General features: G+C 48.5%; 2 protein-coding genes across 3 annotated transcripts in view; one reads left to right on the forward strand and one right to left on the reverse strand.

The window, feature by feature from the left end:
- Nucleotides 1-24,701, reverse strand: part of LOC147461069 (uncharacterized) — a 145,628-nt gene that overhangs the window by 57,211 nt on the left and 63,716 nt on the right. Inside the window, exons 8-12 of one of the 2 annotated variants that reach the window (XM_086508697.1) lie at nt 8,136-8,207; nt 7,889-8,050; nt 7,613-7,741; nt 7,104-7,232; nt 6,941-7,006 (exon numbers count right to left, since the gene is read on the reverse strand). In XM_086508697.1, coding sequence (XP_086364823.1) covers nt 6,941-7,006; nt 7,104-7,232; nt 7,613-7,741; nt 7,889-8,050; nt 8,136-8,207 — 558 coding nt within the window. The remainder of the gene's footprint in view (nt 1-6,940; nt 7,007-7,103; nt 7,233-7,612; nt 7,742-7,888; nt 8,051-8,135; nt 8,208-24,701) is intronic. The other variant, XM_086508698.1, reaches the window with a different exon arrangement.
- On the forward strand, nt 15,625-24,507 carry LOC147461070 (uncharacterized). Its single transcript, XM_086509649.1, has 7 exons — nt 15,625-15,710; nt 15,843-16,125; nt 16,711-16,845; nt 17,114-17,353; nt 17,531-17,674; nt 21,358-22,851; nt 23,980-24,507. Exons 1-7 carry the CDS (start codon nt 15,625-15,627, stop codon nt 24,505-24,507), a joined length of 2,910 nt encoding a protein of 969 aa, XP_086365775.1.

The following is a 24,701-nucleotide window of genomic DNA, read 5'->3' on the forward strand; positions in this document are numbered from 1 at the left end:
CCGATTTCGGCCTAACATAGACGTTAAAAATCTTTCTTTCTTTCTTTCTTTCTTTCTCTCTCTCTCTCTCTCTCCGTTTGTTTTTGCTAGAGTTGTGCAGACACACGGAGAGTCTTTTGAGGAGACACAACAGTGGGAGACATTCACAGAGGGAGATCACTGACTTCTTTAGAGCATGGACTCAACAGCTAGATGAACATCCTTCACAACAGACTTCAGAGCCCACTTACACCACAGGTATATTAGTGGACAGAGCCACTGAGAGCTAGACGCCCACGTCTACGAGGGCGACCATGACATCGATGGAGGCTTGTAGCGTGGATAGTGTGTCGTGCTCTCTACAGTGGATGCTCCTCACTGCAATATGAATGACATCTCACTCATAACAAAATGAAAACATAGGAAACAACAGATAACAACAAATCAACATAGAGACACAACAACTGACCAGAACATATGGACTCGACTATCTCAAAGGAACCAGTACAGACTCTGGAGTGGCAGCACACTCAGCTCCAGCCTAGAACTCACGCGTACATTGGGGGTGTTGAGGCTCAGATGTGCAGGGATGGTGCAGACGTGCTGTGTATAGACTCTCTACCCTAGACAACAATGCTGGACCATATATGAAGAAGAAGATAATGATGACCCCACAACTACTACTCATATGTCAACCATAAAGAGCCACCAATGGCTCATAAATGTCAGCCATCTAAGTCTATCTCCAAACTGAGTGGTGGTGGTGACCTCGCCACGATGTCCACTAGACCACCATCGGTATCCCTGCCACGTGTCACTGCCCAACCAAGAGAGTCCGTCGAGTGTGAACCAGACCAGACCAGCTGTACTAACTGTGTGTCCTGTGAAAGTGAGACTATAGCCCCGCTACAGGTTGCCCGCCACAAGACCACTTACCGTCCCGATGAGAGAGAACATTGAAACTAGAGAGAACAGTGAAACAAGCAAGAAACGCGCAGAACACTTTGATTGAAGAAGGTGATGTTTGGAGAGGATTTTGAGTTCCTAAAAGGAAGGTATCAATGAAGCAATGTAGAAATTTGCAAGATATGCTGAAGAAGCAATAACCCCGCCTCAATGTGGTAAGTTGTCCAAAAGGTAGAAACAGAAGATTGACCAAGATGAACCAAGTCACGATGCTAGAGTAACCGCAGCCAAAAGAGCAAGTAATTGACTTGAATCTGCTTGTAGCAACTGCTTCTAACATGGATGGTTGAGGGAAGGGTTGAGGGGGTGGATAGTGGTCTAGGGAGTGAATAGGGTGAGGGAAGAGAGAAGGGGTGGTAGAGGGAGGGTACGGGCGAGAGGGGGTAAGTATGGACGAGGGGAGGAGAGGGGGTGGGTAGGGGTGAGGAAGTTTGGATAGGGGCGAGGGCACTAGGTAGGGGTGAGAGCCAAAACGGTGGAGAGGGGCAGGGCGGAGGGATGGGTAGGGGCGAGGAGGGAGGGAGGGAGTGGGTAGCGGCGAGGGTAGGGGGTGGGTAGGGGTGAGGGAGAGTTGAGGGGGTGGGCAGGGGCGAGGACACTATGGGTGGAGAGGGGCGAGGGGTGGGTAAAGGCGAGGAGGGAGGGAGGGAGGGGGTGGGTAGGGGCGAGGGTCCTCGCCCTGCTCACCCCCTCAACTCTCCCTCACCCCTGGTTGGGTAGGGTGAGGGGGGAAAGGGGTGGATAGGGGAGAGGGGGAAAAGTGGTGGTTAGGGGCTAGGGAGAGAGAGGGGGTGGGTAGGGGCGAGTGAGTGTGAGGGGGTGGGTAGGGCGAGGGCAAGAGAGAGGTGTATAGGGTGGGGGTGTGGGGAGGTGGATAGGGGATGGGTAGGAAACAACATACAAAAGCAATAGATACAGATACAATACTAACATAGCAGATACCACCTCAGTTATACTGGCAGCGGTCCTCCTACTGCGCTCCTTTGCAAGCTTACCCAGTGTGAATGCTTTTAGTAAAGGGTCAACTGAGCAATCAACTTCTGTGACTTCTACACTAGTTGTTGGCTTAAGTGGCTCATTGGGCTCAGTTACGGTAGGAACACAGCAAAAGGGTGTGACCTCAAGCAAAGGTTGAATAGATAGTCCATAACAAGGCGTGGACATGGTAGCTTCCAACCACTCTAGCAGATCTTCGTCTGACTCTTCAGGTGTAGAAGGCTGTTCTTGTTCAGGGTTGGTTTCCATTGACAAAGAAACTTGCTTAATGGGTTGCATAGGGGAGCGGGAGCCAAGAGTATGTATCCACATGGCATCGTTTCCCCAATCATGAAGTGCTTTAGTGTGTCGCAGCCATGATCTACCAATGAGCAAGGGAAATCCGACCTCAACCTCGGGAAGACGGACCACAACAAAATCCAAGTTAAAAGTAAAGTCTTGTACCTGCAGAGGCACATTGTCCACTATGCCCACTAGGTAGACTGTCCGCTGGTCGGCCAATGTAACTGTGAAGGGAGCAGGGCGAGTAGGCTGTAGACCTAGAGCTAACATAGTGAACTCGGGCATCAGGTTGATGCCAGATCCACCATCCACTATCACTCCTGAGAATTGCCGCCCCAATACGGACACCGTGAGACGAGGGCTTCTATAATCAATGAGAGGAGCAGCGGGATGGGATATCATATAGGACTCTGATGGTCGCACTTGGAGGTGCCTGCCACTAGGACTTGCTCTGGGGTAAAGTGACTGAATAACTACAAGGGTGTCACTTCTAAATTTTGCATCTAGTTGCAGCATGTCATAGAGGGACACTTGTTGGAAGGTGTTCTTCAAGATTGTCTCTACTGTAAGCTTTTCTGTTTCTACCAGTGGTTTCTCTGGTACCTTGATCTTCTGTAGATCGGAAACTGCTTCCAAGAAAGCTTCATCAATATCGGAGAGCAAAGATTTGGATTCTTTCTTGGCACTGGGGAATGGCTTGTCAACAACTGAAGGCAGGGTATCCACTATTGTGAGAATGTGTGGGGGAGTTGAACTTGCTGGAATGCTAAGACCAAGAGCGGCTCTCTGGGCCCGAGTGAGGTCACCCGATGGCTCCTCTACCAACTGCAGCTTATTTTGAGGGGTAACCACGTGGGTAGAAGGGGACGGCTGAGGAACGGTGCTAACTGCTATCCGATTGACCTTGGGAAAGGTAAACTCATTCTGGCTTTGACTTGGGTTCGCAACCGTGGATGCACGAAGTTTAGGGCAATCCTTACTGTAGTGATACTTCGTTTCAGGGCAATGACGGTAGGGAGGGGACCCTTCGGGCAAAGGGCATTTGCTTTGGTAATGACCATATTCCCCGCATCTGTAGCACAAAATGGGCCGATTCAATGGGCGAGTCGAAGGGCGAGGTGGTCCTTGCTCCTGGTGCATGGAGTTGGAGGTGGAGGCATAGAAGCTTTGAGGTGATGAGGGAGCATGGGTATGATAAAAGCTCTGAGACAGAAAAGTACTTTGCATACCTTGCATAGGAGGGGTTGTGAATAAAGGTGGCATGTGGTGTGGATGGCCATTGGGAGAAACCATGTTGGATGCAGGTGCTGGCCCTTGTTGAAGAGTAGGACCAAGACTTTGTTGTATTTGTCACAATCCCTTGAGGTAGTAGCAGTCCTTGTCTTCATGCCCCGACTTTTCGCAGAAGTGGCAGTAAACCCGAAGGGGACAGTCCTGTGGAGGGTGCCCTGGAGAGCATCATGAGCTGCACCATTCCATAGCCTTAGTCTCCTGCTGAGACCTAAGCTCTTCTAGCTCTCTCTTCATTTGATCCAAAGCGTCGTGATGTGGGGACTTCTCCTGTCTGAGGGATATTGATTTCTCCTCTTGAAGAGCTCTCTGTAACTTTAGGGCTTCAAGTTCTCTACGCAAAGAAGTCAATGGATCAGCAGGACTTTTTTCCGAAAACACAGAGGGAGTCTCTATGGAAAAGTAGTTGTTGAACAGCTTCCTAGCCCCCTCTATCCTAGTAGCAGCTGCAATGAACTCCTCGAGAGTGGCGTCGGGTTGGAGACTCTCTCGGAGTTTTTGCTGAGAAGTTTTGGGAAGCGCCTTCTCCACCCACTTTTTAACCATGAATTCACCGGGTTGTTGGGGGAGCTTGGCCACCAACGACTTAGTTTTAGTCATAAGCTCTGCAAAAGTCTCCTCTAGCTTGATCACAATGTTGGACAACTCATCCAACACCTTCTCCTGGTAGTCACCTGGCCTGAAAGCTGCACAAAACTGCTGTCTTAAGGCTGCTCAAGTTGCAAAATGGTTCTCTGCAAACTGGCTGTACCATTTATCTGCTAAGCCGTCCAAGGTGGATGGAAATAGTACCAAATAAGCATCTTCTCTGTTCATACCAGGACCCCTACAAAGAGAGTCCTTTGAAGGTAGGGAACTTGATATTTACCTTGGCCAAAACACTAGCTAATGGCTCCATGGCCCCTTGTGTAGCCTGTTGCACAATAGCCTGCTGTAGCAGAATAGAAGAGAGCTTTACTGAAGAAGGTGATATAGAAGATGCGGAACCAGATGAAGGAATGGGTGATGTCGTATGTGTAGGTATAGGTGATGAGGTTGATGGACTTCTACAAGGTGTCAAAGGTCGTCTTCTGTGATAGTACTTCAGAGGGCTCAGTAGTGCGCTTTGACGCTCGACTGACCGCCTTGTATGTGTCATGCAGTGACCACCAATCCAACCAACTTTGGCAAAAAAGGGCCCTTAACTGTGGGCTGAACAACAAAGGTCTAGACTAGGACAAGTGAGGATAATGACCAGACCACCTGGTCCAGGACCACCAATGACTAGACCACCTAGCTGGACCAAGACGAGGAGAACTGTACCAAGGCGAGAAGGATTGGACCAAGACTAGGGACTAGACCAAGACCAGAGACGAGGACCAGAGACTAGGGACTAGACCAGGACCAGAGACGACGACGAGGACTGGTTGGACCAGGGAGAGAGGACCAGACCAACAGACTAGCAACCCAAATGCAAGCAAAGGGACGAAGCTCGGTAACAACGAACTAGCTTCACGATTTGTATCTCCACAGAGAGTGAGACTTCATGTGAGATCCCATCGTGGTCGCCAAAATGAGAGCACCTGTAGCGCGGATAATGTGTCGTGCTCTCTACAGTGGGTGGTCCTCAGTGCAATGTGCGTGACAATCTCACTAGAACAGACTGAACAGAAAGGAAACAATAGACATCAACAGAGCTCACAAAGACACAACAGCAGACCAGAACATACGACTCGACTATCTCAAAGACTGATACAGACTCTGGCGTGGCAGCACACTCAGCTCCAGCCCAGGACTCACAGGTACAATGGGGGTGTCGAAGCTCAGATGTGCCGGGATGGTGAAGATGTGCTCTGTGTAAAAGCCCACTCTAGACGACTACGTACAAGATAATCCCACTGGCCCAAAACGACTACTCATATGTACAATCATAAAGAGCCACCAACGGCTCATAAATGTCAGCCATGTGGTGACCTGGCCACGAGGTCCACTAGACCACCGTCGGTACCCTGCCACGTGTCACTCCCCAGCCCAAGGGTCCGTCCAGTGTGAACCAGCCTAGACCTGTCCTGTGAAAGACACTGTACCGTGAAGGACACTGTAGCCCTGCTACAGAACCCATCCGCCGAGTCAAAGCAGGAAATTTGTTCATAGAAACTGCTTGAGAAGTGGAAGCCTCACCCAAAAGTACATCCTTATAAGAGTTCATCGCTTTTTCCCAAGCGTCAATCAACGTGCGATTGTCATTGCAGGGAAGCTGCTTAAACGATACATTCTTATTGGCGTTAACCAGAGGAACATAATTACAAGAGGAAGGTGGAGTGAGAATTTTCACTGTCTTTTTAGGTATCACCCATGATCCAACATCAGTTGACGCAACATTTTTGCCTTTCCCAGCAATTACATTCCCAACATCCGCAAACGGCTGATTTTTGTGTTTCCCTTTATCCGCATTGGAAGTCACCTTCATAGCAAGGACTTCGTTCGATTTGGCTTCATCAACAGATTTGCCTATAGGGATAGGGGTAGAGGAAGGAACAACCGAAAGAGGGGATTGCAAAATAGGTTGAGGACATTCACATTGCATGTGACCAAATTTACCGCATCGAAAACAAGAGTTAGCAAATTTGCCCCATTTGAGTTTAAAAGGACGCTTGCCCATCCAAGGATCCCCTGAATCCACCATGATTCCATCCGGGGTATGCTTATCCATATCCCACAGAATACAAAACCGATTGGTGTTCACATCCAATTTCGGAGGGCAAATCACCTTGCCAAGTTGAGCAGCCAACAAAGGAAGAAAATGCCTCCACATGCGAGGGAAATCAACAATTTCCACCCACACCAGACATTTGTGACGAATAAGACTTTGACAGTCCTTCGTAAGTGCCCAGGGCAAAACATGAGTTATCTGCGTGCCAACATCTCTAGCAGAAGGTTTCTAGCCTCAATATCTGCCAGTAGTACCTCATAGAAACCCCGAGCACCAAAATAAACGCCTCGGACAGCCTGGCTTTTGAGAAGGAAATCAACCCACTATCCAACATCCTGCGCAATGGCCATTTTGCTTGGGAAAAACAAGATAACCACATTCATGGCATATTGCGCTACCAGATCCATAAGGTCCCTGTACTAGAATTCGCACCTCAAGGTCAGGTGCCTCTTCGAAGTCTTCGGGCCTCTTCGAAGTCTTCATACAAACAACTTTTGATTTCAGAAGCACTCTTCGAAACACTCACACATACACACACACGCACACACACACAATGGGCTGCCCACAACCCCCCTCATCCCAGGGGTGGCTAGAGAGGGGGTTGCATGAATGCATCCTCCTTCCAGGATTTTGATAGTGATACTTACAAATGTAATGGCTAATGTAGAACCTAACAAAGGCTTCACAAACAAACAAAAGGGGTTCATTGAGAAAAGCAAGGCGAATGTGCATTACCTCTGCAAAATCATATGCTGACATGGCCTCAGCAAAGTCTCCAGCTTCCTCCATGACTTTTGCATACTTTTACATACCACAAACATAGAATAATTTAGGGTTTCTTGCATGAATGCTTAATTTTTCCATCTTAAAAAATCTCCCAACTTTTAAAGTTTTAGACCTCACAAAAATGTTTGGGACTGCATATTCGATTCAAAAGAGACTTTGCTTTTGTAAGGTTCCTCATGCAAATATAGCAAGAAAATGCTTTTTCCAATTGCCCTCCTAGTTCAAAGAAGTCCCCAGCATCCTGAAAGAACATAGTAAACCACACAAAGCTGGAGTACTTGCACAGACTAATACTAGACACAGTCAGCTGCATGCTGGAGGACATCATCAAGCACCCGCATGGGCTTCAACAAAGCGATTTCGTAGAATTTCAAATCTACTTAAGGATATACACGCATGGAGAGGCAAGAGGGAATGTCCATCCTACATCATTTAAACAAGTACAAAATATTCTGGACATGTTCATTTGGTGTGAATGAGAGACAAGGCAGATAATTGCATGAAGAAAGTAGGGTTTTTCATGTACCTAAAGCACTTATTCACTGAGGAGGAAAGGGCATGAAAAAAGCAGGTTGTTGATGGAATATTAACAGAAAAAAAAAATGTTGAAAACATACGTACCTCTAATAATTTCATACTCTCGAAGATAACAGCACATTCAATGTAAAGAGAAGCATCATCACATTGAATTGCCATCTGCCTTCCCTTCCATGGATCACCACAATGTATTGATGTTCGTGCCACTCCAGCCTGGTCATATAATTGATAGTGGAGCTACTGTCAATATCCTTCTTTAGATCATTATAAAGGAAAACGCCTGCTGAAACTTACCAAATAGAATTTGTCTTGTTACGATTAAAACAAGGAGCGAAAATTAGAATCTAAGCTTTAGCTTACCTTGGCTGAAGAAAGCTGTTTGCCCTTGACGCCCGCACTAAGAAGACTCTCATACTGTCCAAGGGCAGATCTATGTTCTCCTCGCCTTTCCAGAAGAGTAGCATACTCCATCCTCACCTCAAGTTCACACGACCCCCCCAATTCTACAGCCAACGGAAGGGCCTATGACATGTCAACATGGTTAAACCCTTTGTGAAAAGCCAAAGAAAGCTCAAACTGCTCCACTAGTTCTCTTTGTTGTACATACTTGCTCCCATTGCTGCAAATTTCTCCTCATCTCTAATGCTGCCTCAAGACAGCAAGACTTCAGAAATGCATCCTGTGTTAGAGACATTCCAATAATTGTCAAGAAGACTCTTAATGATTTATTACCATGTTTCTAAAAGAAAGGCCTCACCCCTCCTTCAACCAAGGCAAAAGGAACCGTGGCAGAAAAAAAAGGGTGAATGTGCCATAGAGACAGTGATAGGTCCTTTTGTCTATGCATTGGCACTTTGAAAATTTGACGTTCTGGTGTCAATCGAAGAAAGAGCGAAAACAGACAAATAAGTAGAGAAAGAGCAGGACACATAGACAAGCTAGATAAAAGTGCAGGAGACTTCGACAAGCTAGGCAGATAAAAGTGCCTAGGAAGATTATGGTTTGTGCATGTGAACCACATCCTCCAGGCATTCCCTCAACATCTGCTGCTCCACCACCACCTATTACTCTACAGGTCCATCAGAGACTTTAGTACCAAAAGGCAATGCCCGTACAGGGCAACACTTTCTTTTTGCAAGAAAAAGATCCTTCCATTAGTTAATAGAACTGCCCAAAGGGCTACAAACCACCTCTATGAGAGAGGGCTTTATCAAAAAAATGGGGAGACTCTCCCAGTGAGAAAACAAAGTACAATATGGGCTAAATCACGAGATGGGAGGAGGAAAAAGCCACACTGGTGGCTGGTAGTGCCATCTAGGCACAACCTGAACCATGGTGAAGAAACTTGAAAGGCCCTGGGCTTCAAAGTCGCAAGAAAGCCTCTCGGCGTTCCCGCATGCGATCAGAGTTGCCCTGACGTCTCTCAAACTGACCCCTGAGTGTATGAATCATCTTTAGCCAAAAGTCACGAACAGTCTCTGCTGGTGGAACAGGGCAAGCCTCGAAGATGGCGAAAGCAACGGGCCCGCCAGATGAACTAGAGGATCAGGCCGCAAACGAGTTCCCAACGCCACTCTCTATCACTACACCACTCCTGGGGGATGAGCTCTGTGGCGAGCTGAACTGTAGGTCAATCCCCCCGGAATCACTATCATCCTGCTAATGGAGCCAACTCAAAGTGGAGCGCAGGGCCCGTGAGTGTGGACCAGGCTGCAACACCCCAAGTGTACTGTCAGGCTGTGGAGAGGGCTGGCATTAGCCGAAGAACCCGAAGCCAAACGTGTTGTGCCATGGGGCAGTCCCACAAACAGTGACGTTGACTCTCCAAAGGATGGCCACAGACTGCACATGCTGCCGAGAAGCCGTTGTATACCAACCAACTCCAACTGTTGTAGCCCTATGCGCAACAAGCCACTGAAACATGGTAACTCTCCTCGGCTGCTTGTTGTCCCACAACCGCTCCAAGAAGCCTGACAAGAACTCGGTTGTGAGACCCTCCTCCTACCAGTGAAGTGTTGTAGTTGGGCGAGCCTCGCTCCGTGTGGCCAGTATGTGTCGCCCCAAACAAACTGTGTGCTTGAAAAAAGGAATCCTTGGGTAATCGACTGAAGAGAAAGATCCCGCCAGAACCACTCTCCCGGGTCCCATTGCACACGTGCCACAAAACGAATCTCCCAAGCCCAAAGCGCCAGTGTCTTGACTCAAGATCTACTAGGGCAGGATCTATGATATAAGTCCTCCCACAAAAGCCCACAACTGGGATCCTCCGAAAAGAGCACTCTGCAGCCTTTGAGACTCTGCGAAGGCGACCCTCTCCGTGAACTTCAAAGAACATGTGGGGTACTGACTCCGAGCAAGCTTGAGCAGCAATGAGGACCTCTAGCTGCGTAAAGGGCCCCATCCATCTTGCAGCTGCTGCCTCTAGAGGGGTATGCCACTCAGCTAGGATAGCCTATGCAATATCCTGGCAAATGCTCTGCACCCACCTCATGCCTCGTAGCTAAATGCTTTGAATCTCCTCGAGAAGGCCTGAAAACTATAGCCAGTCGCCGAGCAAGACCCTCTACTATGGGACCCCAAGAAACATGAGGCCTGCTACCAACCAGGTGGCCTCTGTGTGTGCTAACCATGGGGCTCCAAACAAGAGGCTGCCTCAAGCGCTCTTCCATGCAAGTGGGCTTATGCTGCTCCACGCAACTCCTCAGCTGCTCCTAGGACCTAAGTAGGCTTGCAACAAATCGGTCCTCCAAGATCTTGCTCAGACCAAGTATGCGCATCTCTGTAAAAATCCACTTGATGGACCGGCTCCAAGGGCCGACCGCATGAGGGACTCGAGCTCGAATCTAGTGAAGCAACATCTCCTTGTAGGGCTCCTCCCCTGGAAGCAATCCTCTGACCACACTATGCATCCCCCAAGGGACAGTCACCTTATATGATTTTGGATGAGGACATATGGGAGTTCTCTAAATATGTAGCAAGCTACAGTGTCACTTTCACATGACACACAGTTAGTACAGTTCGTCTGGTTTGATTCACACTGGACGGACTCTCTGGGCTGGGGCAGGGATATGGAAAGTGATCTATTGGACATCGTGGCTAGGTCATTCAGTTTGGAGATAGACTTAGATGACTTTTATGAGCCGTTGGTGGCTCTTTATGGTGGCACATATGAGTAGTAGTTGTTGGGTCATCACGATTATCTTCTTCATATATGGTCCAGCGTCGTCGTCTAGAGTAGAGAGTCTATACACAACAACTCTACACCATCCCCGCACATCTGAGCCTCGACACCCCCATTGTACCCGTGAGTTCTGGGCTAGAGCTGAGTGTGCTACCACGCCAGAGTCTGTATCGGTTCCTTTGAGATAGTCGAGTCCATATGTTCTGGTTTGCTGTTGTGTCTCTGTGTTGATTTGTTGTTATCTATTGTTTCCTGTGTTTCCATTTTGTTTCGAGTGAGATGTCACGCACATTGCACTGAGGAGCACGCACTGTAGAGAGCACGACACACTATCCGCGCTACAGGTGCTCTCATTTTTGGCACGCCCGGTGGGACCTCAACTGAAGTCTCACTCTCTGTTGAGGTACAAATCGAGGAGCTAGCTGGGTTTTACCTAACCTCGCTACTTCGCCTTGCCCAATGCAGCCTGCTGGTCAGATCCAGTTTCACCCTCGATAGCTTACTCTAGCTGACCTAGTATCTCGCCCTGCTGGTCTGGTCCTCTCTCGCCCTGGTCCAACCAAGCTCTCGTCCTCGTCCTAGTCTAGTCCTTCCTCGTCCCTAGTCCAGCCAGGTGGTCTAGTCACTTGCCCTGGTCTAGTAGAGTCTAGACCTGTGTTCAACCAGTTCAAGGTCTTCTTGCCCAAAGCTTGGTTGGGTTTGTGGTCACTGCATGACACATACTAGGCGGTCATTAGAGCGTCAAAGTGCACTACTGAGTCCTGTGAAGTAGTACAACAAAAGACGTCAACCCTTGGTACCTAGTAGAAGTCCACCAACCTCATCACCAAAACCTCCACATACGGCATCATCCATTCCTCCATCCGGTTCTACATCTTCCAAGTCACCTTCCCCAGTAAATCTCTCTCCCATTTTGTTACAGCAAGCTATTGAGCAACGGGCTCCTGAGCAAGAGGCCATGGAGGCGTTCACCAGTGTTTTGGCCAAGGTAAACATCAAGTTTCCTACTTTCAAGGGACTCTCCTCAGAAGTTGCAGACGACCATGCAAGGAGGTTTGTATCTCTTTGTAGAGGTCGTGGTCATAATAGAGAAGATGCTTATTTGGTACTCTTTCCATCTACCTTGGATGGCTTAGCAGACAAGCGGTACAGTCAGTTTGTAGAGAGCCACTTTGCAACTTAAGCCACTTTACGACAACAGTTTTGTGAAGCTTTCAGACCAGGGGGCTTCCAGGAGAAGGTCCTGGATGAGTTGGCAAATCTAATGCTCCAGCCAAATGAGACTTTTGCACAGCTCATGACCAGAACAAAGTCTCTGGTAGCCAAGCTAGCTCAACAACCGGGTGAATTTATGGTTAAGAAGTGGGTGGAGAAGGCTCTTCCCAAAACTTCCTAGCCAAAACTCAAAGAGAATCTCCGACCTAATGCCACTCTGGAGGAGTTTGTCGCGGCTGCTACTAGGATAGAGGGAGCTAGGAAGCTGTTCACCAACTCCCCTTAGGTAGAGATCCCTCAGTGTTTTACGAAAGTCCTTGTGATCCGTTAACTTCTTTACGCAGGGAACTGGAAGCCCTAAAGTTACAGCGAGCTCTTCATGAGGAGAGGTCCTTCTCTCTTAGACAAGAGAAGCCTCCACATCACGAGGCGTTGGAATAGATCAAGCGCGAGCTAGAAGAGCTCAAGTCTCAACAGGAGACTAAGGCTATGGTTTGGTGTAGCTCATGCCGCTCTCCAGGGCACCCTCCACAGGAATGCCCCCTTCGGGTTTACTGCCACTTCTGTGAAAAGTCTGGACATGAAGACAAGGACTGCTACTACCTCAAGGGATTGCGACAAATGCAGCAAAGTCTTGGTCCTACTCTTCAACAAGGGCCAACACTTGCATCCAACATGGTTTCCCCCTGTGGCCATCCACACCATATGCCACCTTTATTGACAGCCCCTTCTATGCAAGGTATGCGAAGTACTTTTCTGTCTTAGAGCTTCTATCATAACCATGCTCCCTCAGCACCTCAAGGCTCAAAGCTTCTATGCCTCCACCTCCAACTCCATGCACCAGGAGCAAGGACCACCTCGCCCTTCGACTCGCTTATTGAATCGGCCCATTTTGTGCTACAAATGCGGGGAATATGGTCATTACCAAAGCAAATGCCCTCTGCCCAAAGGGTCCCCTCCCTGTCGTCATTGCCCTGAAACGAAGGATCACTACAGTAAGGATTGCCCTAAACTTCGTGCATCCACGACTTCGAACCCAAGTCAAAGCCAGAATGAGTTTACCTTTCCCAAGATCAATCTGATAGCAGTTAGCACCGTTCCTCAGCCGCCCTTCTACCCACGTGGTTACCCCTCAAAATAAGTTGCAGTTGGTAGAGGAGCCATCTGGTGTCCTCACTCGGGCCTAGAGAGCTGCTCTCGATCTTAGCATTCCAGCAAATTCAACTCCCTTACACATTCTCACAACAGTGGATACCCTGCCTTCCGCTGTTGACAAGCCATCCCCCGGTGCCAAAAAAGAATCCAAATCTTTGCTCTCCAATATTGATGAAGCTTTCTTGGAAGCAGTTTCACATCTACAGAAGACCAAGGTACCAGAGAAACCACTGTTAGGACAAGAAAAGCTTACAACAGAGAGAGTCTTGAAGAACACTTTCCAAAAAGTGTCCCTCTATGACATGTTGCGGCTAGATGCTAGTTTCAGAAGTGACACCCTTGCAGTTAATCAATCCCTTTACCCCGGAGCAGGTCCTAGCGGCGGGCACCTCCCATTGCGACTATCAGAGTCCTATATGATACCCAATCATGATGCTCCCCTCACTGATTATAGAAGCCCTCGCTTGATAGTGTCCGTCTTGGGTCGGAAATTCTCAGGAGTGATAGTGGATGGTGGATGTGGCATCAACCTGATGCCCGAGTTCACTATGTTAGCTCTAGGTCTACAGCCTACTCGCCCTGCTCGCTTCACAGTTACATTGGCCGACGAGCGGACAGTCTACCCAGTGGGCATAGTGGACAATGTGCCTCTGCAGGTACAAGACTTTACTTTTAACTTGGATTTTGTTGTGGTTCGTCTTCCCCAGGTTGAGGGCAGATTTCCCTTGCTCATCGGTAAACCATGGCTGCAACACAATAAATCACTTCATGATTGGGGAAACGATGCCATGTGGATACATACTGCTGGCTCTCCGATGCAACCAATTCGCTTAGAAGGAGGTATGGATCCGGTGGTGCAGCAAGTTTCTTTATCAATAGAAACCAACCTGAACAAGAACAGCCTACTACACCAGAAGGGTCAAACAAAGATCTGCTAGAGTAGTTGGAAGCTACCAAGTCTATGCCTTGTTATGTACTATCTATTCAACCTTTGCCTGAGGTCACACCCTTTTGTTATGTTCCTACTGTAGCTGAGCCCAATGAGCCACTTAAGCCAACAACTAGCATAGAAGTCACAGAAGTTGATTACTCAGTTGACCCTTTTACTGAAAGCATTCACACTGGGTAAGCTCGCAAAGGAGCGCAGTAGGAGGACCGCTGCCAGTATAACTCAGGTGGTATCTGCTATCTGCTAGGTTAGCATTGTATCTATATCTGCTTTTGATCTGTTGTTTCCTACCCATCCCTTCTCCACCTCCCCACACCCCCACCCTATACACTTCTCTCTTGCCCTCGCCCTACCCACCCCCTCACACTCCCTCGCCCCTGCCCACTCACCCTCGTCCCCCTACCCACTCACCCTCAGCCCCCCCCCCCCCCCCCCCCCCCCCCCCCCCCCCCCCCCCCCCCAACTCATCCTTCGTCCCCTTACCCACTCACCCTCGCTCCCCTACCCAGCTCTCGCCCCCTACCCACGCTTCGCCCCTACCTAGTGCGCTTAACCTTATTTGCGGTGTTACTTGAGCTTGTGGTCATCCCTTCTTTTGAGAAGAGTGTTGTTGCAAAAAGTGTTGCAAGGTTCATCTGCAAGCATGGACCAGGTCATCTTCCTCTCACTATGGTTATGGAGGATAAAGATTGTTGGATCCAAACCGAGCATATCTCTTTGTTGTGGAGCCTCATTCTGTTTTGCCAATTGGGATTCTTTGACTATGCAATCAAGCTGGGTTCCTGCCTATTGAAAGGCTTAAGGGGTTTGCAAGCAGTGCAGTGTTTTTAACTCCACTTTTGAGGCATGTAAGGTCATGGTTGGGCCTCGCACCTGCTTCATGAAAGATGTACGGATGCGGTACCTAGTGGTTTTCTTTCACAGTTTTTCAGTATTCCACTCATTGAGACGGTGAGCGATTTTGTGGCGGGCAACCTGTAGCAGGCTACAGTGTCACTTTCACAGGACACACAGTTAGTACAGTTGGTCTGGTCTGGTTCACACTGGACGGACTCTCTGGGCTAGGCAGTGACACGTGGCAGGGATACGAACGGTGGTCTATTGGACATCGTGGCCAAGTCACCACCACCACTCAGTTTGGAGATAGACTTAGATGGCTGACATTCATGAGCCATTGGTGGCTCATTATGGTGGCACATATGAATAGTAGCTGTTGGGTCATCACGATTATCTTCTTCATATATGGTCCAGCGTCGTCGTCTAGAGTAAAGAGTTTATACACACAGCACCTCTGCACCATCCCTGCACATTTGAGCCTCGACACCCTCATTGTACCCGTGATATCTGGGCTGGAGCTGAGTGTGCCGCCACGCCAGAGTCTATATTGGTTCCTTTGAGATAGTCGAGTCCACATGTTCTGGTTTGCTGTTGTGTCTCTGTGTTGATTTGCTGTTATCTATTGTTTCCCGTGTTTCCATTTTGTTTTGAGTGAGATGTCACACACATTGCATTGAGGAGCACCCACTGTAGAGAGCACCACACACTATCTGCGCTACAAGATATGGGGATGTTATCCTTCTAGGAGACTTTAATGCCATGACGAACCACTCTCAGATAGTCTTCTACGATACCTCAAAGGAGATGTTGAGAGAATTGGATGTCAGTGATATGGGTTTGGCCAGGTATTCATAGGATGAGGACCACACTGGTTATGGGGGATATTTTATAGACATGGGGATTGCACATGGACTGGCCATTTTGAATGGTCTACAAAGACTTCCAGCATCGAGTGCGTTCACTTGTTTTACTCACAGACATGGGGCTAGCACAGTGAATCATGTTTTGGCTCGGCCCAGTTTTATACCCTCTATTCAGGATTTTACAGTCAGGCCGAGGCCTATCGAGGTAGCAGTAGATCATGCCCTTCTCACGTTTACCCTCTCTTTTCAACTCAGCACAACTCGATTGGCACAAACACCTACACATACTCGATACAGTTTCACATCAGAGACTGATTTGTCTACTGAGGAGCCGGGACTTCCATTAGAGGAGCTTACCCAGATAATGACAGAGACATTGCGTGATGCAGCAGCAGAGGCATATCCACACAGCCAGCCTGAGCACACACACTGTTCTGGGAGCATGCCCCAGAACAATTCGTATGATGAGGAGTGTAGAGAGACAAGAGCCACACTTCAGAGAGAGGTGTTTTTGGGAGTCATTCCTCACAGACAGTCATAGATTTCCGTTCGACGGCTTGTGCGACGGAAGAAGAGGGCTTATCTCGCTCAGCTAGAGAAGGAGTTGTATAAGCTATTTTTGAGCCAGGACTCAGGTGAGGCATGGAGATTCTTTCATGAGCATTCCCCTCCACCAGCTATCACATCCACTGAGACTTGGGGTGAGTATGCAGCATCTCTTTACACAGTTCCGAGACAGCCGCCTCTACCGGACCCCCCGATACCATGTCTGACATGCATTTTCTTTACCGCTGAGATGGTGAAGAAATCTATTGATATGATGAGGACTAGGAGAGCTTATGATCATGATGGATTGGTGGCGGAGCACTTTATACATGCCCGAGATATGCTTGCAGAACTTCTTGCATTCATGTTCAATCGAGCCATGTGTGCCGGTTTTCCTAATACTTGGAGTATGTCGAGTGTTGTGCCTATTTTCAAGGCAGGAGATCCAATGATGCCTGGCAACTATTGCACCATTATGATTGGGCACACATTGGCCAGGTTATATGCATCTATTCGTGAGCAGCAATTAAGTAGATGGGCACAGAGAGCAGGCATACGGGCATCAGGACAGGTAGGTTTCAAGAGAGGTTTTTCTACTCTTATCACATATTGACACTCATAGCTATTATTGAGGAGGGCAGACCACATGGTAGACTGTACTATTGTGGATTTCTGCAAAGCATTTGACACACTCCCTAGAGCTCAAATGAGGCGCAGGTTATAGGAGATGGGTGTACCCACAAAGCTGATTTGGGGGATCATGTCCCTGTACAATTGTGGGTCATGTCCGCACTCCCGAGGGGGTGTCTTTTTTTCACTTCACTATTGGGGTAAAACAGGGTTGTCCACTCTCCCCTACTTTATCTGGTATTTATGTGGATGAGGTTTCAGATTACATTGAGAGGGGATGCGACAAAGGAGCACACTTAGCAGGGACTTGGATCTCATTGCTACTATATGCAGATGATATTGTGTTGATCTCAAATTCACCAGAGGGAATGCAACAACATTTGGATAGCGGCTTATCGGTGAACCTTGGCAAGACCAAGGTTATGGAGTTCAACACCACACAACAGTGGGTGAGCCAATCTGCACCTACCTTTGCATATGGTCAGGAGACAGTGGAGCATACAGATGCATAAACTTACCTCGGTGTGGTCTTTAGTGGCCCAATGTTTTCTTTGAGGAGAGCAACAAAGACTAGGCTAACCAGAGCATATGCGACTTTAGGGAAGATGGAGAGGATGTGTTCGCAGGTTCAATTTCAGGAACCTCGAACGAAACTATGGCTTTTCGACACTTTGGTCTATGCTTTATGGGGTGCAGATATGGGCCCATCGGTGGACCTCCATAGCCGGGCTGGCAATACTGATGGATGGAAGTGTATGGAGAGGCCTCTGGTCTCTATGATTTCTTGGATGATTAGGCCAAGGCCTCTGTACCGCATCAGATTATCTATGCACAGCTCGCTGCTCCCCCACTGGTCATCGAGGCACTTACCAGATCCGTTTCTTACATACACAGTATTTGGGATCTCCCGAGAGACACATATGCCCATCTAGCTTTGGAGTCTTCTCGATAGCTTGCCTCAGAGGGAGACACCTCTTGTTGGTATGCGCAGATGACAACTTGATTCAAGCTGCATGGTTTTGACATGGATAAATTACCCCCTTTCCAATATTCGCTAGACGCACCCTCCCTGTCTCTCACATGGACCAAAATCACTCAGCTCATCGGACAGGACTTGATTCAGTTAGACACTAGGAGGACATGGCTACAGCCTATGCATGTGCTTGGCACGAAGATGGATTTCTACAGAGAGCATCTCCTTGAGCTTACAGAGGATGATCTTGTGACCAGACCCGCCTACGTGGACACTCATCTATCCCATGGATTACGATGTGTTATTGGACTGATGCACACATCATCACATCACTTAGAGATTGAGGCTGGCAAATTTAGAGGAGTACCAGCAAAGGCCAAGATTTTTCAGTTATTCCATATAGAGCCAGAGACAGAGTTACATCACATATATCATTGCCCAGTCTACTATGAGATACAAGGCCGTTTCCACTGCCTATTCAGAGAGGGTTTTGGACCACTGACCAAAGTTATGAGATATCAGGATCAGAGATGCCTTGGGCTATTTTTATTGGAGCTGTGCAGACATACGGAGAGCCTCTTGAAGAGACCAAACAGTAGGAGATACTCACAGAGGGAGATCATTGATTTCTTCACACTACATACGCGAAATTCAGATGAGCAGGCATCATAGCAGACTTCAGAGTGCATCTGTACCAAGGGTACAGTAACTAACAGGGCCACTCAGCTTGAGAGATCCAAACGCCCACGATTGCGAGGGTCATCAAGACATCGGTGGAAGCTGCATCAGAGGGTCCGGACTGTTTTGGCACGACATGGGAGACGCCCAGTCAGAGTACTCACTGAGGACATTGCTGAGCTTCGCCAACGACCGATGCTGGATATCATAGGATAGGATCTTGATTCCAACATTTCAGCCTTTCATTTCATTTCATTGTATATCTAATCAGCTCACTTCAGTTTCAGTTTTTCAGCCTTTTACACAGACATTGTATCACATTCACCATTTGTAAACTCTTTTGTCTCATAGGTCACTTGGAGAGGCCCTTGGTATCTAGGATTTCTAGGCTGATTAGAGCCAAGGCCTCAATTCCACATGACATCATACGAGCGGAGCTGGCTGCCCCACCTATGGAGATTGAGGCACTTACCAGATCCATATCATTTGTACACATCTTATGGAACACCACCACGGACAGATATGCTAGGCTTGCTCTTGAGTCATCCAGACAGATGGCATTACAAGGAGATACATCATGTTGGTATGCACAGATGAGCTCATGGTTTCAGCGGCATGGTTTCAGCATGGACAGGCTGCCCCCCTTCCAGTATTCTCTTGATGCACCATCTTTGGCTCTTACACGGATGGAGATTACTAGACTCATTCGGCAAGATCTTATCCAGCTTGATACCAGGAGGACATGGATAGAGCCATCATGGGAGTTCGGTACGAAGAGGCTTTCTATAGAGAGCATCTTCTCCAACTCACGACAGACAGATTTGTCACACGGCCCAGCTACATGGACACACATCTATCTCATGGGTTACGATGTGCCATAGGCCAGATACGCGCATCTTCACACCAGCTTGGGATTGAGACAGGTAGATTCAGAGGCATACCAGCAGACAATAGGATATGTCAGTTATGCCATTCAGAGCCAGCGACAGAGTTTCACTACATATGTCATTGCACAGTCTACTATGAGATACGGGGGGACACTTTCATTGTTTATTCAGAGATGGTTTTGACTCGTTAGATAGAGTCATGAGATATCAGGATCAGAGATGTCTCGGATTATTTCTACTTGAGATACAAAGACATAGAGACTCTCTATTGAGAGGGCATAGACAGAGACAGTCCCAGAGACGCATCTCAGATTTCTTCAGTACGAATACCACAGAGGCAGAGGGGACACCACCATCATAGAGCTCGGTTCCCACTCATACACACAGCAGCGGTACTCTCATTGGCCGAGCTATAGAGTTGGGGAGATCGAGACGACCGCGACTGAGGAGGGGAGTCACGCAGCACCGACGAAGATTGCGGCAAAGGATCCATAGGATTCTAGCACGACACCTAGAGTGTCGATCAGGATAGACTTCATGCTACTGCTATATTGTATCATGGTGACACTTATCCCCATTTTGTACCTTTGTGGCATTATACCATTGCTCAGCTTACTAGCCACCCATAGTAGTCGGTAGCACTCCTATCTCAGTTTCTAGTTTGTAGTTTTCTTTGTTTGTACCCAGACTTGGTACTAGACTCACCATTGTAATCAGTTTGGTCTCATAGGTCATTTTGGCCTTTTGTAGACGTTAATATATCTTTTCATTTCATCTCTCTCTCTCTCTCGCGCTGCCCGCCCCCCCCCCCCCCGCCCCTCTCGCGCTGCTCTCCCTGCCCCTCATGCTCCCTGCCCGCCAATGCCCCGCCCTCGCGCTTCTCCCCCTGTTGCTCCCGCACCCTCTCTCTCTCGCGCTCTCTCCCGCACCCCCTGCTGCTGCTCCCCCCCTCTCTCTATCGCGCTGAGCCCCCCCCGCGTCTATCGCACGCCCCCCCGCCCCCCCCCCCCCCCTCCCTTTTTCTTTTTTTTTTTATTTAACTTAAACTATTAAACTTTTAAGTTCTTTCAGCTAGGCCCCCCCCCCCCCCCCCTTTGTCTATCGCACCCTCTCCTCAGTCTATCGCCCCCCCCCTCGTCAATCTATCGTGCGCCCCCCCCCACCCCACCCCCCCCCCCCCCCTTCTCTCTCTCTCTCTCTCTCTCTCTCTCTCTCTCTCTCTCTCTCCCCCCCCCCCCCCCCCCCCCCCCTATTTGTTTATCCCCCCCCTCCCCACCTCTCTCTGTCTATCGCGAAAAAACACCCCGTCCCCCACCCACCCCTCTCCTCAACCCATCTCTCTCTCTCTCTCTCTCTCTCTCTCTCTCTCTCTCTCTCTCTCTCTCTCTCTCTCTCTCTCTCTCTCTCTCTCCCCTCTTTTCCCCCCCTCCTCCACTGCATGACGGTGCGAGACCTATGGGACCACACTGAAGATGGCTACCTGGAACTGTAATGGGTCTATGAGGTTGGACGTGGGTGCATTTGAGGAGAGTTTCAAAGACAAGGATATTGTGTTCTTCTCAGAGACTCATCAGGCCCCTGGACAGGTAATGCCACATGTGGTGGGATACAGATGGGAAACAGCTCACAGGACAAATGCGAGATCTGAGCACGGGAGTAGAGGTTCAGGAGGAGTAGCAGTGCTATTCAGAGAGGAACTACAACCATTACTGCATATTGTACGAAGAGATGATCATGCTAGATATATGTGGGTGAGACTGAGACCATATGTTACTTTCCTCCCAGTACATCAATATATGCCGCATCCAGAGGGCAGTCGCCTTTCTCTATCCTAGATGATGACATTTGGGAGTTTTCAAGGGATGGTGATATCATTCTCCTAGGGGACTTCAATGCCCGAACGGGCAACTCGCAGACAGTCTTCTACGACACCTCAGATGAGGTGCTTCGAGACCTGGATGCGGGTGAGTTGGGGCTTGACAGATGCTCAGATGACAGAGAGCAAACGGAGTATGGGAGATACCTCATGGAAACGACGACCACACATGGATTAGCCATACTTAATGGCTTACAGCGATTTCTTGGAGCAGCCGGTTTCACATGCTTTCCACATAGACATGGGGCCAGTATAGTAGATTATGTTATGACACAACCGAGCTTTATCCCCTGCATTCAGGATTTCACAGTGGGAGCCAGGCCAGTGGGCATAGCATTAGATCATGCTCTATTGACACTGTCTGTTAAATTTCAATATAGTGCAACCCAGACACCAGGAGGCAGGCCACACACCCGCTATACATTTACACCAAAGACTGATTTCGTTTACACAGAGATCTGGGACCGTCTATTGGAAGGCACAGCTGGCAGAAATGGTACAGGCCTCTCAGTGGAGGAGTGCACCATTATACTGACTGAGACACTGCATGGGGCTCCATCAGTGGCATATCCACACACTCAGCCGGGTAAGAGACGACATGCTGGGAGCATGCCACAGAATAGTTGGTATGATGAGGAATGCAGAGAGATGAGGGCACAGCTTCAGAGGGATCTTCTGTTAGAAGTCATCACTTACAAACAGTCTCGGATTGCTTTCCGACGCCTTGTGCGACGGAAGAAGCGAGCTTACCTAGCTCAGATGGAGCGAGACTTATATCAGATGTTCTTGAGTAGGGACTCCGGAGAGGCATGGCGACTCTTCCATAAGCACTCTCCTCCCCCAATGATTACTTCACCTGATGTGTGGGGCCAATATGCGACATCATTATATACGGTTCCGGGACAGGAACCCCTTCCAGACCCTACCAAGCCTTGCCCAACTACGAGCACTTTCTTTACGCCTGAGATGGTACGAAGGGCCATCGACAGGATGAGGACCGGGAAGGCATATGATCATGACGGTCTAGTAGCGGAGCACTTTATACATGCCAAGGATATGCTGATGGAGGTTCTCGCAGTGTTGTTCAATCGTGCCATGTGTGAGGGATTACCTGAGACCTGGAGGTTGTCTAATATTGTGCCCATCTTCAAGGCTGGTGACCCTACAGAGCCTGGGAATTACCGCACTATTATGGTTGGACACACATTGGCACGGTTGTATGCATCTATTCTGGAGCAACACTCGAGTAATTGGGCAGAGGGTGAGGGTGTACGAGCAAAGGGTCACGCCGGCTTCAAGAGGGGTTTCTCCACTCTTGATCATATTCTGACACTGAGGGCCATCATTGAGGAGGGCAGAGCACATGGGAGACGGATCTATTGTAGCTTTGTGGATTTTCGCAAAGCATTTGACATGGTACCAAGGGATCGATTGATGCGCAGACTGCAAGAGATGGGGGTGCCCATAGAGGTAATTTGGGGGATAATGGCTTTGTACAAATCAGTGGTGGGACATGTACGCACTCCAGAAGGGGTATCTGATTTAGTTCACTCTACTATTGGAGTGAAACAAGGTTGCCCATTGTCTCCTACTCTATTCGGTATGTATGTGGATGAGGTGTCTGATTACATTGACAGAAAGGGTGATAGGGGTGCCCAGCTAGCAGGGACGTGGATCCCATTGTTGCTTTATGCTGATGATATTGTAATGATATCTGACTCACCAGAAGGTATGCAATGACATCTGGACGCACTACGCAGTTTTGCAGAGGATAGTGGCCTAGGTGTAAACCTAGGTAAAACAAAGGTTATGGTGTTTAACACCACACCACAATGGGTCAGGAGATCAGTACCTACTTTCAAATATGGTCAGGAGATTGTGGAGTATACAGATGCATACACTTACCTGGGGGTAGTCTTCACGGGGCCGAGATTTTCTTTGAGAAGAGCAGCAGAGACTAGACTAGCTAGAGCCGGTGCGGTCCTGGGAGGAATGGAGAGGATGTGTTCACAAGTTCAGTTCCAGGAACCTAGGACAAAGTTATGGCTCTTTGATACTTTGGTAGCCTCTACTATGTTATATGGGGTGCAGGTTTGGGGACCTTCTATAGGCCAGGATGGGTGGAGGCGTATGGAGAAGCCCCTAGTATCTATGATCTCTCGGCTGATTAGAGCCAAGGTTTCTGTACCGCATGATATCATTCGAGCGGAATTAGCTGCCCCCGCTATGGAGATTGAGGCGCTCACAAGATTCGTCTCCTTCGTACACAGTCTATGGGATACTACCAGAGACAGATATGCCAGGGTGTCTCTAGAGTCCTCCAGACAATTAGCTTTTAATGGGGAAACATCATGCTGGTATGCTCAGATGACATCATGGTTTCAGACACATGGTTTCACCATGGATAGGTTGCGTCCTTTTCAATACTCTCTTCAGGCACCCTTGAGGTCTCTGACATGGGTAGCGATTAATAGACTCATCCGTCAGGATTTGATCCAGCTGGACACGAGAAGGACATGGATAGAGCCGTTACAAGAGTTGGGCACAAAGATGGCTTTCTATAGAGAGCATCTTCTCCACCTCACGGGGGATGGGTTTGTGATTCGACCTAGCTATATGGACACGCATCTTTCGCATGGTTTGCGTTGTGCCATTGGCCAGATACGCACGTCCTCACATCAGCTCGAGATTGAGATTGGCAGATTCAGAGGGACACAGGCAGATAACAGAATATGCCGCTTATGCCATCTAGAGCCAGCGACACAAGTACATTACATATGTCATTGCACAATATACTATGAGATACGAGGTCGTTTTCACTGTCTATTCAGAGAAGGTTTTGGGCCTCTATCTAGGGTCATGAGTTACGAGGATCAAAGATGTCTTGGGCTTTATCTACTTGAGTTACACAAGCATAGAGGAACCTTACTGAGGAGAGGTGAAGAGAGACATCCCCAGAGACAGATCACAGATTTCTTTACACTAGATACTGTACACCCAGAAGAACAGACAGAGGAGCAACCAGCGACGGTGGAGAGGTCTACCCGCACTACTGGCATTCTCATAGACCGAGCATTGGAGCTAGGGAGATCTAGACGACCCCGAGGGAGGAGAGGAGCTACACAATTTCGAAGGAGGCTACGGCAAAGGATTCAAGCCATACTCTTTCGTTGTCCAGAGTGCAGATGAAGATGGATCTCTACTCCCCTCCCATATTGTCTTCACATTGTACTGCTTAGTTTAGGATCCCGCAGTATTTATATTTTGTTATCCTAGTTTAATTTATTTTGTTAATCTGACTTTGTATCAGATACACCGCATTGTAACTTTCTGGTCTCATAGGTCACTTTGGCCTTTTGAAGACGTTAATATAACATTTCATT

This window comes from Adiantum capillus-veneris, chromosome 3 (assembly GCF_014529385.1).
Source record: "Adiantum capillus-veneris isolate H3 chromosome 3, ASM1452938v2, whole genome shotgun sequence".
Lineage (NCBI taxonomy): Eukaryota > Viridiplantae > Streptophyta > Polypodiopsida > Polypodiales > Pteridaceae > Adiantum > Adiantum capillus-veneris.

What these genes read in the sequence shown, in the direction of transcription:
- LOC147461070 (XM_086509649.1), top strand. Translation starts at nt 15,625, where the DNA reads ATGACGAACCACTCTCAGATAGTCTTCTACGATACCTCAAAGGAGATG. An exon ending in GCATACGGGCATCAGGACAG is followed by an intron (nt 16,846 to 17,113) that starts GTAGGTTTCAAG and finishes GGGGTAAAACAG; the next exon opens with GGTTGTCCACTCTCCCCTAC. An exon ending in TCAACACCACACAACAGTGG is followed by an intron (nt 17,354 to 17,530) that starts GTGAGCCAATCT and finishes ATGTGTTCGCAG; the next exon opens with GTTCAATTTCAGGAACCTCG.